The sequence below is a fragment of the Coregonus clupeaformis genome, chromosome 36, assembly GCF_020615455.1.
Source record: "Coregonus clupeaformis isolate EN_2021a chromosome 36, ASM2061545v1, whole genome shotgun sequence".
Classification (NCBI taxonomy): domain Eukaryota; kingdom Metazoa; phylum Chordata; class Actinopteri; order Salmoniformes; family Salmonidae; genus Coregonus; species Coregonus clupeaformis.
In genome coordinates this window covers 23,572,401-23,585,613 of record NC_059227.1, presented here as the reverse complement: position 1 = coordinate 23,585,613, position 13,213 = coordinate 23,572,401, and the positions used below count along the sequence as shown (strand labels likewise).

The following is a 13,213-nucleotide window of genomic DNA, read 5'->3' as shown; positions in this document are numbered from 1 at the left end:
CTCAAGGTCTCATTAAGCACATTAGCCATTAGAGTGGGGAAATGGATCCGAGCAGCACTACATTCCACACAGCAGAGCAGCGCACAAGCAAATCTCATCCCACTTTCTCCATTAACAAAGCAATTATCTCTACATTAGCATCGTATTACCGCCGCGCAGAGACAACAGTGTCAATGCGAGACGCAGGCACATCTGTGTCTGAGTGGCTGTGGGTATGTGTGTGTGTCTCACTTCAGGATGCGCCCCTGAGCTCCTCTATAAATGCAATTTCATCTCTTCCTAAGGAGCGTGAAGGGACACACACACACACACACAGACACACACACACACCACGACTTCCTGGTGATTACAGCATCCGCCATTAGAGGAAAGTTAACTTCTAAATTAGTTTCTGACTTCAGCACGGCATGAAACACACAGTTCTAATAAGAAGGAGATTCCAGACGGATCAATGTGAAGGAATGATAATGCCCTGGCCATAATAAAATAATCAGTAATTACTTATTAGAAATATCCTTGTCTCCCTCTGCCATGGAACAAGCAAACAGTGTTGGGGAATAGTGAACTACATGTAGTTCAACTAGTAATGTACTTACATTTGCAGTAACTTGGTGGTAGTTGAATTAAATTCAAATCTCGGTAGTGTTTTCAGTAGTTGATTACTTTTTTGCCATGTAGCGGTGTAGCTAACTACTGGAACTACACACTAGGTTTTTGCAAAAATAAAGTATGTGTGAAGTAGGCCATCATTTCCTTTCTTTTTCGGCATCAGACCTGCCTCATTCTCACTTTAAACATTGTTTTTAAGTTTAATAGGCAAATTACACATCCAGTATAGACTAAGCTAACATACAGTATGACCCCAAAGGGATCTGTTCTTGCTTTTAGTAGTCTATGACATTTCAGATTTACATATGAAAATGTTTCACGATGTAGTGAACTACTTTTTCAAAGTAACTTTAGTTAAGTAAACTATATCTTTCTTAAGAGTAGGTTTAGTGTAGCTTAACTTCTTCCAGTGTGAAGTAATTGGTAGCTAGGTAAACTATATTTTCATAGTATCTTCCCCAACACTGCAAGCAAAGGTCTCTGTAAAGCTGTTCAAGAAATACTTTCTCTGTAACTTCCAGAAATGATTTCTCATCATAACTTAGTTCATTAATGCGTAATACAATACGACAATGTGTCAACAGGAGAATAAGAATACACAAGAAGACGTGATAAGGGAATTATGGACGCATTGTGTATCTTTCTCAATGTATTTTAATTTTTTCAGTCTTTGACGTTAGCCTATTAAATACATTTAATTTTCCTCTTGCGGGAGAAATTTAATTCACGAGAGATTTTCATGCGCAATCTCCCTGGAATACATTTAAATATATGAATAATAATTATATTCTAGCTAGAATGGCCTTTGTAGTTTTGGCTTCTATTCTTATTGCTGCCACAGGCCAGTCAGTCTGAATACCAGTCTGAAGAAATGTTGAACTCATGAATATGAATGAGGTCAGTCTCATAGAGAGTGCTGATTGGATAAGCGCCTGAGGTACACAGGAGGAGAAGGCCCCCCATTGGCTGATGTTGGATGACAGACTTACAGTAGAGGAAGGTGAAACAGGAAGGTAAAACTTTCTTCAAGCATCGGTGGTAGCAGCAATCAGAGTACTAGAATAGAAAACTGTAATAAAAGTTTCTGAAGTTTCTGAAGTTTCCAAAATAGGCGCCTACCTGTGAGGTATGTATTGTGGGAGGAGTTGATGAAGTAATGAGACAGTGGTAGGGTCATGTCTTCACTCTGGTCCAGCTTCTCTGGAGGGATGATGCTGTTCTCTTCACTACTCAGATACTTGGCGAAGCCCTCCACCGAGATCTGACCTGTAGGAACACACACACAAACACACAACATTACAGAGGGTAGCTGGTTGGGCTGTAGCTACTGTACTTTAGACTCACTACTCCTGGCAAAGCCGACATCTAACCTGCAGGATGACAAGATGAGCAAAACAACAGAGACAAGCTAAGTGTTAGGCCGGAGCCAAACCCTGCAGAGTTTAAACAAGGTCCTACTGTAGAGTCTGTCCATCCCCAGAGCTGCTGCTAACAAAAGCAGACAGGCTGATTGATCTCTAGTGTAACCCGGATGGAAAGGTTTCACCACTGACATTATTAGCCATCGACACATTCCCTCAATCAATCAGTGTGTGTGTGTGTGAGTGTGGCTCCCTCAATCAATCCATGTCTACATTAGAGGGCCCCAGTGTGTGTGTGTGTGGGTGTGTGTGTACATTAGAGAGCCACAGAGATCAATCTCAGGGACAAAGGCTGTTTCAAACCCTGACCACAAGGTCTGGACCTATGACTCCCACACTGAGTCATCCTACAATCCATACTATGGAGTTCTTACAGTGCGTGTTTGTGTATGTGTTTATGCTTAGGTGTAAAAAATTGTAAAAATCAATTTTACAACGCAGAGGCAAAGGGTTAAGTAATAATTAATAAGTGCTGTTAGCTTCTTGTTCGAAAATCACTCAGATATCAAATAGAATAGACATTCAAAGAGTGCATTTACAAATGCAGTAATCAGGTGTATGAGAAGCTTCAAACGCTCCCACTCTACTGACAGACATGCTCCCTTTAAATCAAACACATCACACGCACGCACACTAAACCAACATCCTTTGATCAATGATCTCTATAGCCAGGGAAATAAACGCTAACACAAGCAGCCAATTAGCCTCCCAGAACTAGCGACTGTTACACACACACACACACACACACACAGACACACAGACACACAGTCGCACACACATGTACGTGCGCACACCTATCTCCCTCTGGTACAAACCTCACCTCTGCAGGGACACTGGGGAGGGTAAGCTGATCCTTGATATGTGCCTGTCAGGTGTCTTCTACCAATGCTGTGGCTGGGGACAGTGGGGACTTTTATCATAACCACAACCAACTGTGACTGTGTTGTGTGGAAGTCTGGCTGGTTTTAAGAAACAAATTAGCCGTCGTGCATTAATGAGTGTATAAAAGCCTTGTGTAATTTAATTCCCAGCCCTGTGTCTGAGAGGAATGCCAAAATGCTTTCCCTACGTTGAAATAAAACCCGTAAAATTATGTATACTCCCCTCACAGATACACTATTTATACAAAAGTATGTGGACATCCCTTCGAATTAGTGGATTCTGCTATTTCAGCCACACCCTATAGACAAACATTGGCAGTAAAATGACCTTACTGAAGAGCCCAGTGACTTTCAACGTGGCACCGTCATAGGATGACACCTTTCCAACAAGTCAGTTCATTAAATTTCTGCCCTGCTAGAGCTGCCCTGGTCAACTGTAAGTGCTGTTATTTTGAAATGGAAATGTCTAGGAGCAACAACTGCTCAGACGCGAAGTGGTAGGCCACACAAGCTCACAGAACGGGACAGCCGAAGCGCGTAACGTGTAAAAATTGTCTGTCCTCAGTTGCAACACTCACTACTGAGTTCCAAACTGCCTCTAGAAGCAACGTCAGCACAAGAACAGTTTGTCGGGAGCTTCATGAAATGGGTTTCCATCATAATAATGGCTGGAACGGCGCGAATGGAATGGCATCAAACCATGTGTTTGATACCATTTGATACCATTCCACTGATTCCACTCCAGCCATTACCACGAGCCAGTCCTCCCCAATTAAGGTGCCACCAACCTCCTATGATTTCCATGGCCGAGCAGCCGCACAGAAGCCTAAGATCACCATGCAGACTGCCAAGCGTCGGCTGGAGTGGTGTAAAGCTCGCCGCTATTGGCCTCTGGAGCAGTGGAAACGCGTTCTCTGCAGTGATGAATCATGCTTCACCATCTGGCAGTCTGACGGACAAATCTGGGTTTGGCGGATGCCAGGAGAACGCTATCTGCCCCAATGCATAGTGCCAACTGTAAAGTTTGGTGGAGGAGGAATAATGGTCTGGTCTGTTTTTCATGGTTTGGGCAAGGTCCCTTAGTTCCAGTCAAGGGAAATCTTAACGCTACAGCATACAATGACATTCTAGATGATTCTGTGCATCCAACTTTGTGGCAACATTTTGGGGAAGGCCCTTTCCTGTTTCAGCATGACAATGTCCCCGTGCACAAAGTGAGGTCCATACAGAAATGGTTTATCGAGAATTTGACTGGCCTGCGCAGAGCCCTGACCTCCACCCCATCGAACACCTTTGGGATGAATTGGAAAGCCAACTGGGAGCCAGGCCTAATCGCCTAACATCAGTGCCTGGCCTCACTAATGCTCTTGTGGCTAAATGGAAGCAAGTCTCCGCAGCAATGTTCCAACATCTAGTGGAAAGCCTTCCCAGAAGAGGGGGGACCAACTCCATATTAATGCCCATGATTTTGGAATGAGATGTTCACATACTTTTGGTCATGTAGTGTAGATGCTTCTACTTTTCGAGGTAGTAGTTTGTAAGTCCCTAATATGGCGGGTTCGATTGAAGTTTTCAAATGCTGTTAGGCCTTCCAGAGGTAAAGATTACGAGTTCATCAAAGGTCTATAAAGATTTGATTTAGACATAACTGACTTAAGACATAGGTTAAGAGGACCTTCTTTAGGTCACTCTGTGAGCGAGAGAGAGAGAGAGAGAGAGAGAGAGAGAGAGAGAGAGAGAGAGAGAGAGAGAGAGAGAGAGAGAGAGAGAGAGAGAGAGAGAGAGAGAGAGAGAGAGAGAGAGAGAGAGAAAGAGAAAGCGAGAGAGAGAGAGAGAGAGAGAGAGAGAGAGAGAGAAAGAGAAAGCGAGAGAGAGAGAGAGAGAGAGAGAGAGAGAGAGAGGGAGAGAGAGAGAGAGGGTTAGAGAGAGGGTTAGAGAGACAGAGAGAGAGGGAGCGAGAGAGAGAGGGTCAGAGAGACAGAGAGAGAGAGAGAGAGAGAGAGAGAGAGAGAGAGAGAGAGAGAGAGAGAGAGAGAGAGAGAGAGAGAGAGAGAGAGAGAGAGAGAGAACACAAATCTATTTTTCCACTCCTCTTCCTGAATAATACAGTACCCCGGTAGGACTGGACCTCAGGATCTGATCCGTCAAACGGACCTGGGAAGAGCGCGAACACACGTGTGTGTGTGTGTGTGTGTGTGTGTGAGGAAGTGAGAGAGTGAGTGAGGGAGTGTGTGGGTGTATGAATGTTGGTGTGAACATTGTGTGGTGTAGAGGAAATGCGTGTAGAGTGTGTGAAGGGGATGGGTATGTGTGTGTGTGTGTGTGTGTGTAACTCTGGGGCTTTCTTCAGAGCAGATGGCAGTCCTTCCTCTGCCCCAGGCTGTATAAATACTGCAGTGGGAAATCTGTCGTTCGGACTGGGAAGGACAGAGGGACATGTGTGTGTGTGTGTTAGAGGTCTTCACGGGTCCACCCGAACCCAAATACCCAAGACCCGACCCCCGGGTGGGGTCCTGTTTGATTGTCATCAGGTCTCAGGTCTATGTAACTACAGCTGATAGATGCGAGTGGACCCAAATGGATCCGACCACGGCTCTGCATAGCCTATAGCATATTTATTTTACGCTAATATGGTGAATTTATTGACTTATAGAAACCAGAAGAGCAACTTGGCTGATAAACATGCATTTTGTTGTCACTCTGGGCCAATCGGGCTGGACTTTTTGAACCCGAGAAGACCTCTAGTGTGTGTGTGTGTGTGTGTGTGTGTGTGTGTGTGTGTGTGTGTGTGTGTGTGTGTGTGTGTGTGTGTGTGTGTGTGTGTGAGCAAGCGTGTGCGTATGGAAGGGCACGTTGAACCATGTCCCAGGAATTTACGGGGGGTGAAGGCAAACTTTTTGTGTCATGTTCTTGAAGGAGTACACAATGTACGCTGATCAATTTGAAAGCAAAACAAAACCGAAAATATTGCTGAAGTGAAATACGATTAACCTGTCAGCTGTTTGACCATTACACTGTAAACATTTAAGCAGCGCCTCGGTCACCCAAAAAAATCCCATTGATTTTCTGTGACCATAAAGTTGTGGCTCAGTGTGCCTGAACCACAGGCCACTGAAGCTTCTGTCTCCCAGCACAGTTTCTTTACATGAAACACTACATCTAAACAGGCGTCACCTGTCCCTGGCTGCATCCCTAATGACACCATATTCCCTATACAGTTCACTACTTTTGACCAGGTCCCAAAAGTAGTGGGAATAGGGTGCCATTTGTGTGTCTGTGTGTGTGAGTGTGTCCTAAATCGCTCTAACCACCGAGGTTGGTATGGGGTCAATTCCATTTCAGTTCAGTCAATGTTAATGTACTTCCTTAATCGATGGAGTTGGAACCAAGTTGACTGTGCATCTGTTTTCTCTCTGTGTTTTTCCCCTCTCGGTGTCTTTCTCTCTCCAGAGTGACTCTATCCCTCAAGAGGACTTCACTCCAGAGATCTACACAGTGTTCCTCACCAACATATGTCCACGACCAGAACTAGACAACATCTTCGCTGACGTGTAAGACAACTGTCCCTCAGATTTACCCAGAACTACCGCATGCAGGGAATAGGGTACCATTTGGGACACCCCTTGTCTAAAGCAGACATCACTCCTCACTCTTAGTGTTGAGTTGAACCAGCAAGACAACATGTATACGTTGTGGAGTGCTCTGGCACACTGGTGCGATTCAGGACTTGGAGAGGATAGCATAAACACGACTGAGAAACTAAATAGGTGGATCTCCTGAATTCTCTGTAACCACAGAGCTCTAAGCCAGATAACAGGGGTGTAATAGATGTATAATATCATTGTAGTTAAGGATTATTAACTCATTATATAGAGGTTATAATGGGTCTAATAACAACCTGCATAATAACATCCTTTTCAAGTCAGTACTGTCCGTAATCAGTGTCTGTACTTGACTTGACACAGTGTGTCAGAGTGTGTGCTTGGGGTGAGACAGCACTATGTTAACAGGGCTATTTGACTGTTCCACTAAACGAGGGGGAAACTGAGTGTGACTGTATGATAGACAGAGTGTGTGTGTGTGTTCCCACGTGTTCATGTGCGTGTGTTCCCACGTGTTCATGTGCGTGTGTTCCCACGTGTTCCTGTGTGTGTGTGACACCAGTATGAGCGTGACAGGTAGACAGACAGGGAGTCCTCCCCTACGTGTTCTCTACCAGTGAGCACACACGCACACACACACACACGCATGCGCACGCATGCACACACGCACACACACACACACACACACACACACACACACACACACACACACACACACACACAGTCTGACAAAACAAAGAAGGAAAAGTATGAGAGAGGAACAAAGTGTAGAAGTGTATACGTGATTGTGCGTATGAGTCTAAGTGTGTGTGTGTAGAGTGCTAACATTTCGTTCCCTGGAACCCTACTAGATCTCCTCTTTCTTGGCCCCTTGGACACGATGTGGCTGAGCGGTTTCTATGGTAACTCCCCTGCCAAACTCACCACCCCTCAGAGAAGGGGGGGGGGGGGTATATACTCTCAAAACACCAGAGTTATTCTAAAACATGTAAATATATGTGCCTGTTTGTATATATGTGTGTGTTTGTGTGTGACTCATGCTAACCTTTCTGCACCAGCAGTTCTTTGGGTTCGTACTTGTCCACCAGGCTCTGAACCTGTTCAGGTTTGAGAGGAGGGTAGAGGATCTCGTTGAGACGAGGGTCTCTCTGTCGGACATTTATAAACTCAGTCAGCTGCTCCACTGTCAGGTAGGGTTTGCTTTTAGCTCCACTAAACACAGGAGAGGAGATAAGGAGGAGAGGAGAAAGAGGGAGAGGAGAGGAGAGAGGGAGAGGAGAGGAGAGAGAGAGGGAGAGGAGAGGGGAGAGAGAGGGAGAGGAGAGGGGGGAGAGAGGGAGAGGAGAGGGGAGAGAGAGGGGAGAGAGAGGAAGAGGAGAGGGGAGAGAGAGGGAAAAGAGAGGTAGAGGAGAGGGGAGAGAGAGGGAGAGGAGAGGGGAGAGAGAGGGAGGAGAGGGAGAGAGAGAGGGAGAGGGGAGAGAGAGGGGAGAGAGAGGGAGAGGAGAGGGGAGAGAGGGGGAAGAGAGAGTGAGAGGAGAGGGGAGAGAGAGGGAGAGGGGAGGGGAGAGAAACAGAGGAACAAGATATGAGAGGAGATAATTGCATAGAAAGAGAATGAAAGAGGGTGAGAGATGAGGAGAGAGGTAGTAGAACAAAGGATCAAATGTTGTGTTAAATTATGAGATCTGATTAAAAATCCCTACCACATCTCTCTCTCTCTCTCTCTCTCTCTCTCTCTCTCTCTCTCTCTCTCTCTCTCTCTCTCTCTCTCTCTCTCTCTCTCTCTCTCTCTCTCTCTCTCTCTCTCTCTCTCTCTCTCTCTCTCTCTCTCTCTCTCTCTCTCTCTCTCTCTCTCTCTCTCTCTCTCTCTCTCTCTCTCTCTCTCTCTCTCTCTCTCTCTCTCTCTCTCATCCTATCCCTTTTCTCTAATTAAAATGTGGATTTATGAGTTTAATTTGCGTTGGCTGCTCTGGCGTAGAGCCTTATTCAGTGGGCCTCTGAGGATAGCTAGCTAGAAGAAAAAACGGCATTAAAAAGACAAAAAAAGACACCAAAACACAAACTACAAAGTTCTTCAGCAGATTGCTCTAAATTGTGGCAATTTCGTTTCAACTCAGTGGGAAAATGTGAGATCTGCAGCTCCCGTTTAACAGGACCTTTCCACGCTGAAGGAAGCACAAGGTATAATTTGGGACAGCAACCATCCATTCCATAACATTTCTCTCTCCAACATTTTACTTAGAATAAATGTGTGTATTTTGCTGTTTCTACAGTGAGGGAAAAAAGTATTTGATCCCCTGCTGATTTTGTACGTTTGCCCACTGACAAAGACATGATCAGTCTATAATTTTAATGGTAGGTTTATTTGAACAGTGAGAGACAGAATAACAACAAAAAAATTAAGAAAAACGCATGTCAAAAATGTTATAAATTGATTTGCATTTTAATGAGGGAAATAAGTATATGACCCCTCTGCAAAACCCTTGTTGGCAATCACAGAGGTCAGACGTTTCTTGTAGTTGGCCACCAGGTTTGCACACATCTCAGGAGGGATTTTGTTCCACTCCTCTTTGCAGATCTTCTCCAAGTCATTAAGGTTTTGAGGCTGGCGTTTGGCAACTCGAACCTTCAGCTCCCTCCACAGATTTTCTATGGGATTATGGTCTGGAGACTGGCTAGGCCACTCCAGGACCTTAATGTGCCTTTTCTTGAGCCACTCCTTTGTTGCCTTGGCCGTGTGTTTTGGGTCATTGTCATGCTGGAATACCCATCCACGACCCCCATGGTGGAGAGTTTGGAATCTGATTGATTGATTGCTTCTGTGGACAGGTGTCTTTTATACAGGTAACAAGCTGAGATTAGGAGTACTCCCTTTAAGAGTGTGCTTCTAATCTCAGCTCGCTACCTGTATAAAAGACACCTGGGAGCCAGAAATCTTTCTGATTGAGAGGGGGTCAAATACTTATTTCCCTCATTAAAATGCAAATCAATTTATAACATTTTTGACATGCGTTTTTCTGGATTTTTTTGTTTGTTATTCTGTCTCTCACTGTTCAAATAAACCTACCATTAAAATTATAGACTGATCATTTCTTTGTCAGTGGGCAAATGTACAAAATCAGCAGGGGATCAAATACTTTTTTCCCTCACTGTATGTTGGTATTATAAACCTTAATAATGCTCAAGTTTAGCTTAAAGCTGCAATCAGCAGATGAAACAATAACAAAGCACCTTCCACGCCCCTGTTTCGGTAAAAAGCTGAGGGATGGGGCTGAAGAAATGTAACCACTCTCAAATTCATAAGAGAGAGCTATGGATGCAAAGATGACAGTTTCAACCTATTTTTTTCAGGCTATATAGTGTTTGTTTATATTTCCTTTGTTTACAAACATTGGAGTAAAACAAGCCTATATTTTGGGTTCTGATGTGGTACGACAATTGAATTAAGCTCATGAGGCATTTCTAAGTTATAGTCTTCAAGACTCAATGGTACATATTAATTAATTCACAATTCCAAAAATGGATGTAGCAACTGCAGATTGCCCCTTTAAGTACTATGGTTGACTGACACTTACACAGTTGTCTAGCTTGAAAACAAAGGTGTGTGTGTGTGTGTACGTATGTGTGTGTATGGGACATGCGGTAGTTCTGGGTAAATCTGAGGGACAGTTGTCTTACACGTCAGAGAAGATGTTGTCTAGTTCTGGTCGTGGACATATGTTGGTAAGGAACACTGTGTAGATCTCTGGAGTGAAGTCCTCTTGAGGGATAGAGTCACTCTGGAGAGAGAAAGAGACCGAGAGGGGAAAAACACAGAGAGAAAAACAGATGCACAGTCAACTTGGTTCCAACTCCATCGATTAAGGAAGTACATTAACATTGAACTGAAATGGAATTGACCCCATTCCAACCTCGGTGGTCCTCTGTAGCTCAATTGGTAGAGCATGGCGCTTGTAATGCCAGGGTAGTGGGTTCGGTCCCCGGGACCACCCATACGTAAAAATGTATGCACACATGACTGTAAGTCGCTTTGGATAAAAGTGTCTTCTAAATGGCATATTATTATTATATTATAGAGCAACTTAGGACACACCCACACACTCACACACACACAAAATAGAGCATAACAACACTGCTGAGGGAGAAAAATAATGAAAAGGAGGATTTTAAAATGCTGCTCGGAGTCTAAAGACCAGACGGTGTTTATGTGAGAGTATGATTCTGAAGGCCAACCTGTGTGTGTGTGTGTGTGTGAGTATGTGTGAGTGTGTGTAGTTGTGAGAGTCTTTCTGCAGGCCAGGCTGTGTGTGTGTGTGTGTGTGTGTACTTGTGTGGAGTCGAGATTAGCAGCGCTAACGTTTCGTTTTAGTTAATAGCACATTTCAACTACAACAAATCCCAGCTGACCTTCAATCAGCAATACATCTCTCTCCTTCCCTCTCTCACACAGCAGCTAATGATTTACACCCTGGGTTACTGTGTGTGTGTTTGTGTGTATGCATGTACATGTGTATGCGTGCATTTGTGCATGCATTGGTGTATGTGTGTGGATTGGGGGGGATTTGTGTGTGTTAAGGGACTTTTTTTCTCCTCGGAGCTAATTGCTTGGTATTCCTTGCAGACAGTGTTTGTTTACTGTGACGAACAGCACATTAGTAGACCTACAGAGAATACAGAGGTTTTTCCCCTGTGACTGGAGGAAACAACTCCTGTCATCACAGACACACACACAGAGACACATACACACAGAGACACACACACAGAGACACACACACAGAGACACACACAGACACAGAGACACACAGACACAGACACACACACTCCCTGGGGCTCATCTGTATCAATACGACTGAGACAAAAGCTCTTATGATGGGAAGTCATGTAAACAACTATAAAGGATGAATCCACACAAATGATATTCCCTGAAAAGCAATTATGATCAGATCTGCTGGAACGTTACAGTGTGGATGAACAAGGGAGCGAGAGAGAGAGAGAGAGAGAGAGAGAGAGAGAGAGAGAGACAGAGAGAGAGAGACAGAGAGAGAGAGAGAGAGAGAGAGAGAGAAACAGGGACAGATACTGTAGGTTGAGTAAGTGAGTGATAGAGCTACATAATAAGCTAGTCTTACCCGTCCAGAAGGGAGGTTGCAGTTCTCCAGAGCTGTCTCCACTCGTTTCCTGTCTGCTGAGAACATCCTAAAGATACTGATGAGACAGCCCAGAACCGTTACATCGTCATCACACACACTGTACAGCATCTCACACACCACAGACCCATTCATACAGCATCACACATCATACCCACATTATTACAACATAAACACTGAAGAACCTTACATATAGCCTCACACACTTTGGAGAAGCATTAATACATTGTCACGCTCGTCGGGAACAGAGGAGGACCAAGGCGCAGCGTGGAATGCGAACATTTTATTTAATTAGAATGAACACACGAACAAAACAACAAAACGAAAACGTGACGTCCCTGGTTACATACACGAACCCACACGGAACAAGAAACCACAATGAATGAATGCCTAACGGCTACCTAAGTATGACTCCCAATCAGAGACAACGAGCTACAGCCGTCTCTGATTGGGAGCCACCCTGGCCAACATAGATATACACCAACTAGAACCAACACACATGAAAACTCACAACCTGGCTCAACATACTAGAGTCCCCAGAGCCAGGGCGTGACAGTACCCCCCCCTAAAGGCGCGGACTCCGACCGCGCCAACCAAATACCACAGGGGAGGGACCGGGTGGGCACTCCGCCTTGGCGGCGGATCCGGCTCCGGGCATGATCCCCACTCGCTCTCTAACCCCCCAAAGTACCCCTGGTCCGGTCTGGCCCTGCTGACCGGAGCTGGACTGCCCACTGGTGGAGCGGATTGCTCTAGCTCCGGCGTGAAGCAGCTGACCCGTGCTGAACCAGGCACCAGTGGAACAGGCACGGGCTGTGCCGGACTGACGACGCACACCACTGGCTTGGGTGTGGGGAGCAGGAACGCCCGAGCCGGTGACGCAAACGCACCACTGACTTGGTGCGGGAGCAGGAACGGGCCGAGCCGGGCTGACGAAGCGCACCACTGACTTGGTGCGGGGAGCAGGAACGGGCCGAGCCGGGCTGGACGAGCGCACCATTGGCCTGGTGCGGGAGCAGGAACAGGCCGGACCGTACTGGGGACACACACCACTGGTCCACGCGGGATCTGGAATGGGCCGGACCGGACTGGTAACACACCCCAGTACCTCTCGCCGTGCCTCTACACCTTCCATCCCCTCTTCGACCAGTGGCCCCCGTAACCTGGCGGCCTCCTCTGCCAACCCGCTGGGCCGCTCTGCCGCGGTCTCCTGCTGGCCCGTCGTCCACGGCGTTAGCCCCCCCCTAAAAATGTTCTGGGCGTCTCTCCTACCCGTGGACCAGGTCTCCATGTCCCTCGCCAGCCTTTCGCCCTTCTGCCTCCATGTCAAGCCCTTCTCTTCCTCACCCGGCTTGACCCAGTCGAGGAGGCGAAGGAGATCTGCTAGAGATCTCCCTGGCGATGGCTCCTGGACACGCTGCTTGGTCCAGTCTTGGTGGTTTCTTCTGTCACGCTCGTCGGGAACAGAGGAGGACCAAGGCGCAGCGTGGAATGCGAACATTTTATTTAATTAGAATGAACACACGAACAAAACAACAAAACGAAAACGTGAC

At 46.0% G+C, this 13,213-nt stretch overlaps 1 protein-coding gene across 3 annotated transcripts in view; it reads right to left on the bottom strand.

The window, feature by feature from the left end:
• LOC121552683 (1-phosphatidylinositol 4,5-bisphosphate phosphodiesterase beta-1-like) overlaps positions 1-13,213 on the bottom strand; it is a 187,688-nt gene that overhangs the window by 40,962 nt on the left and 133,513 nt on the right. For all 3 annotated transcript variants that reach the window (XM_041865690.2, XM_041865691.2, XM_041865692.2), the window contains exons 7-10: positions 11,643-11,718; positions 10,192-10,292; positions 7,559-7,725; positions 1,729-1,875 (exon numbers count right to left, since the gene is read on the bottom strand). In XM_041865690.2, the coding sequence (XP_041721624.2) occupies positions 1,729-1,875; positions 7,559-7,725; positions 10,192-10,292; positions 11,643-11,718 (491 nt within the window). The remainder of the gene's footprint in view (positions 1-1,728; positions 1,876-7,558; positions 7,726-10,191; positions 10,293-11,642; positions 11,719-13,213) is intronic.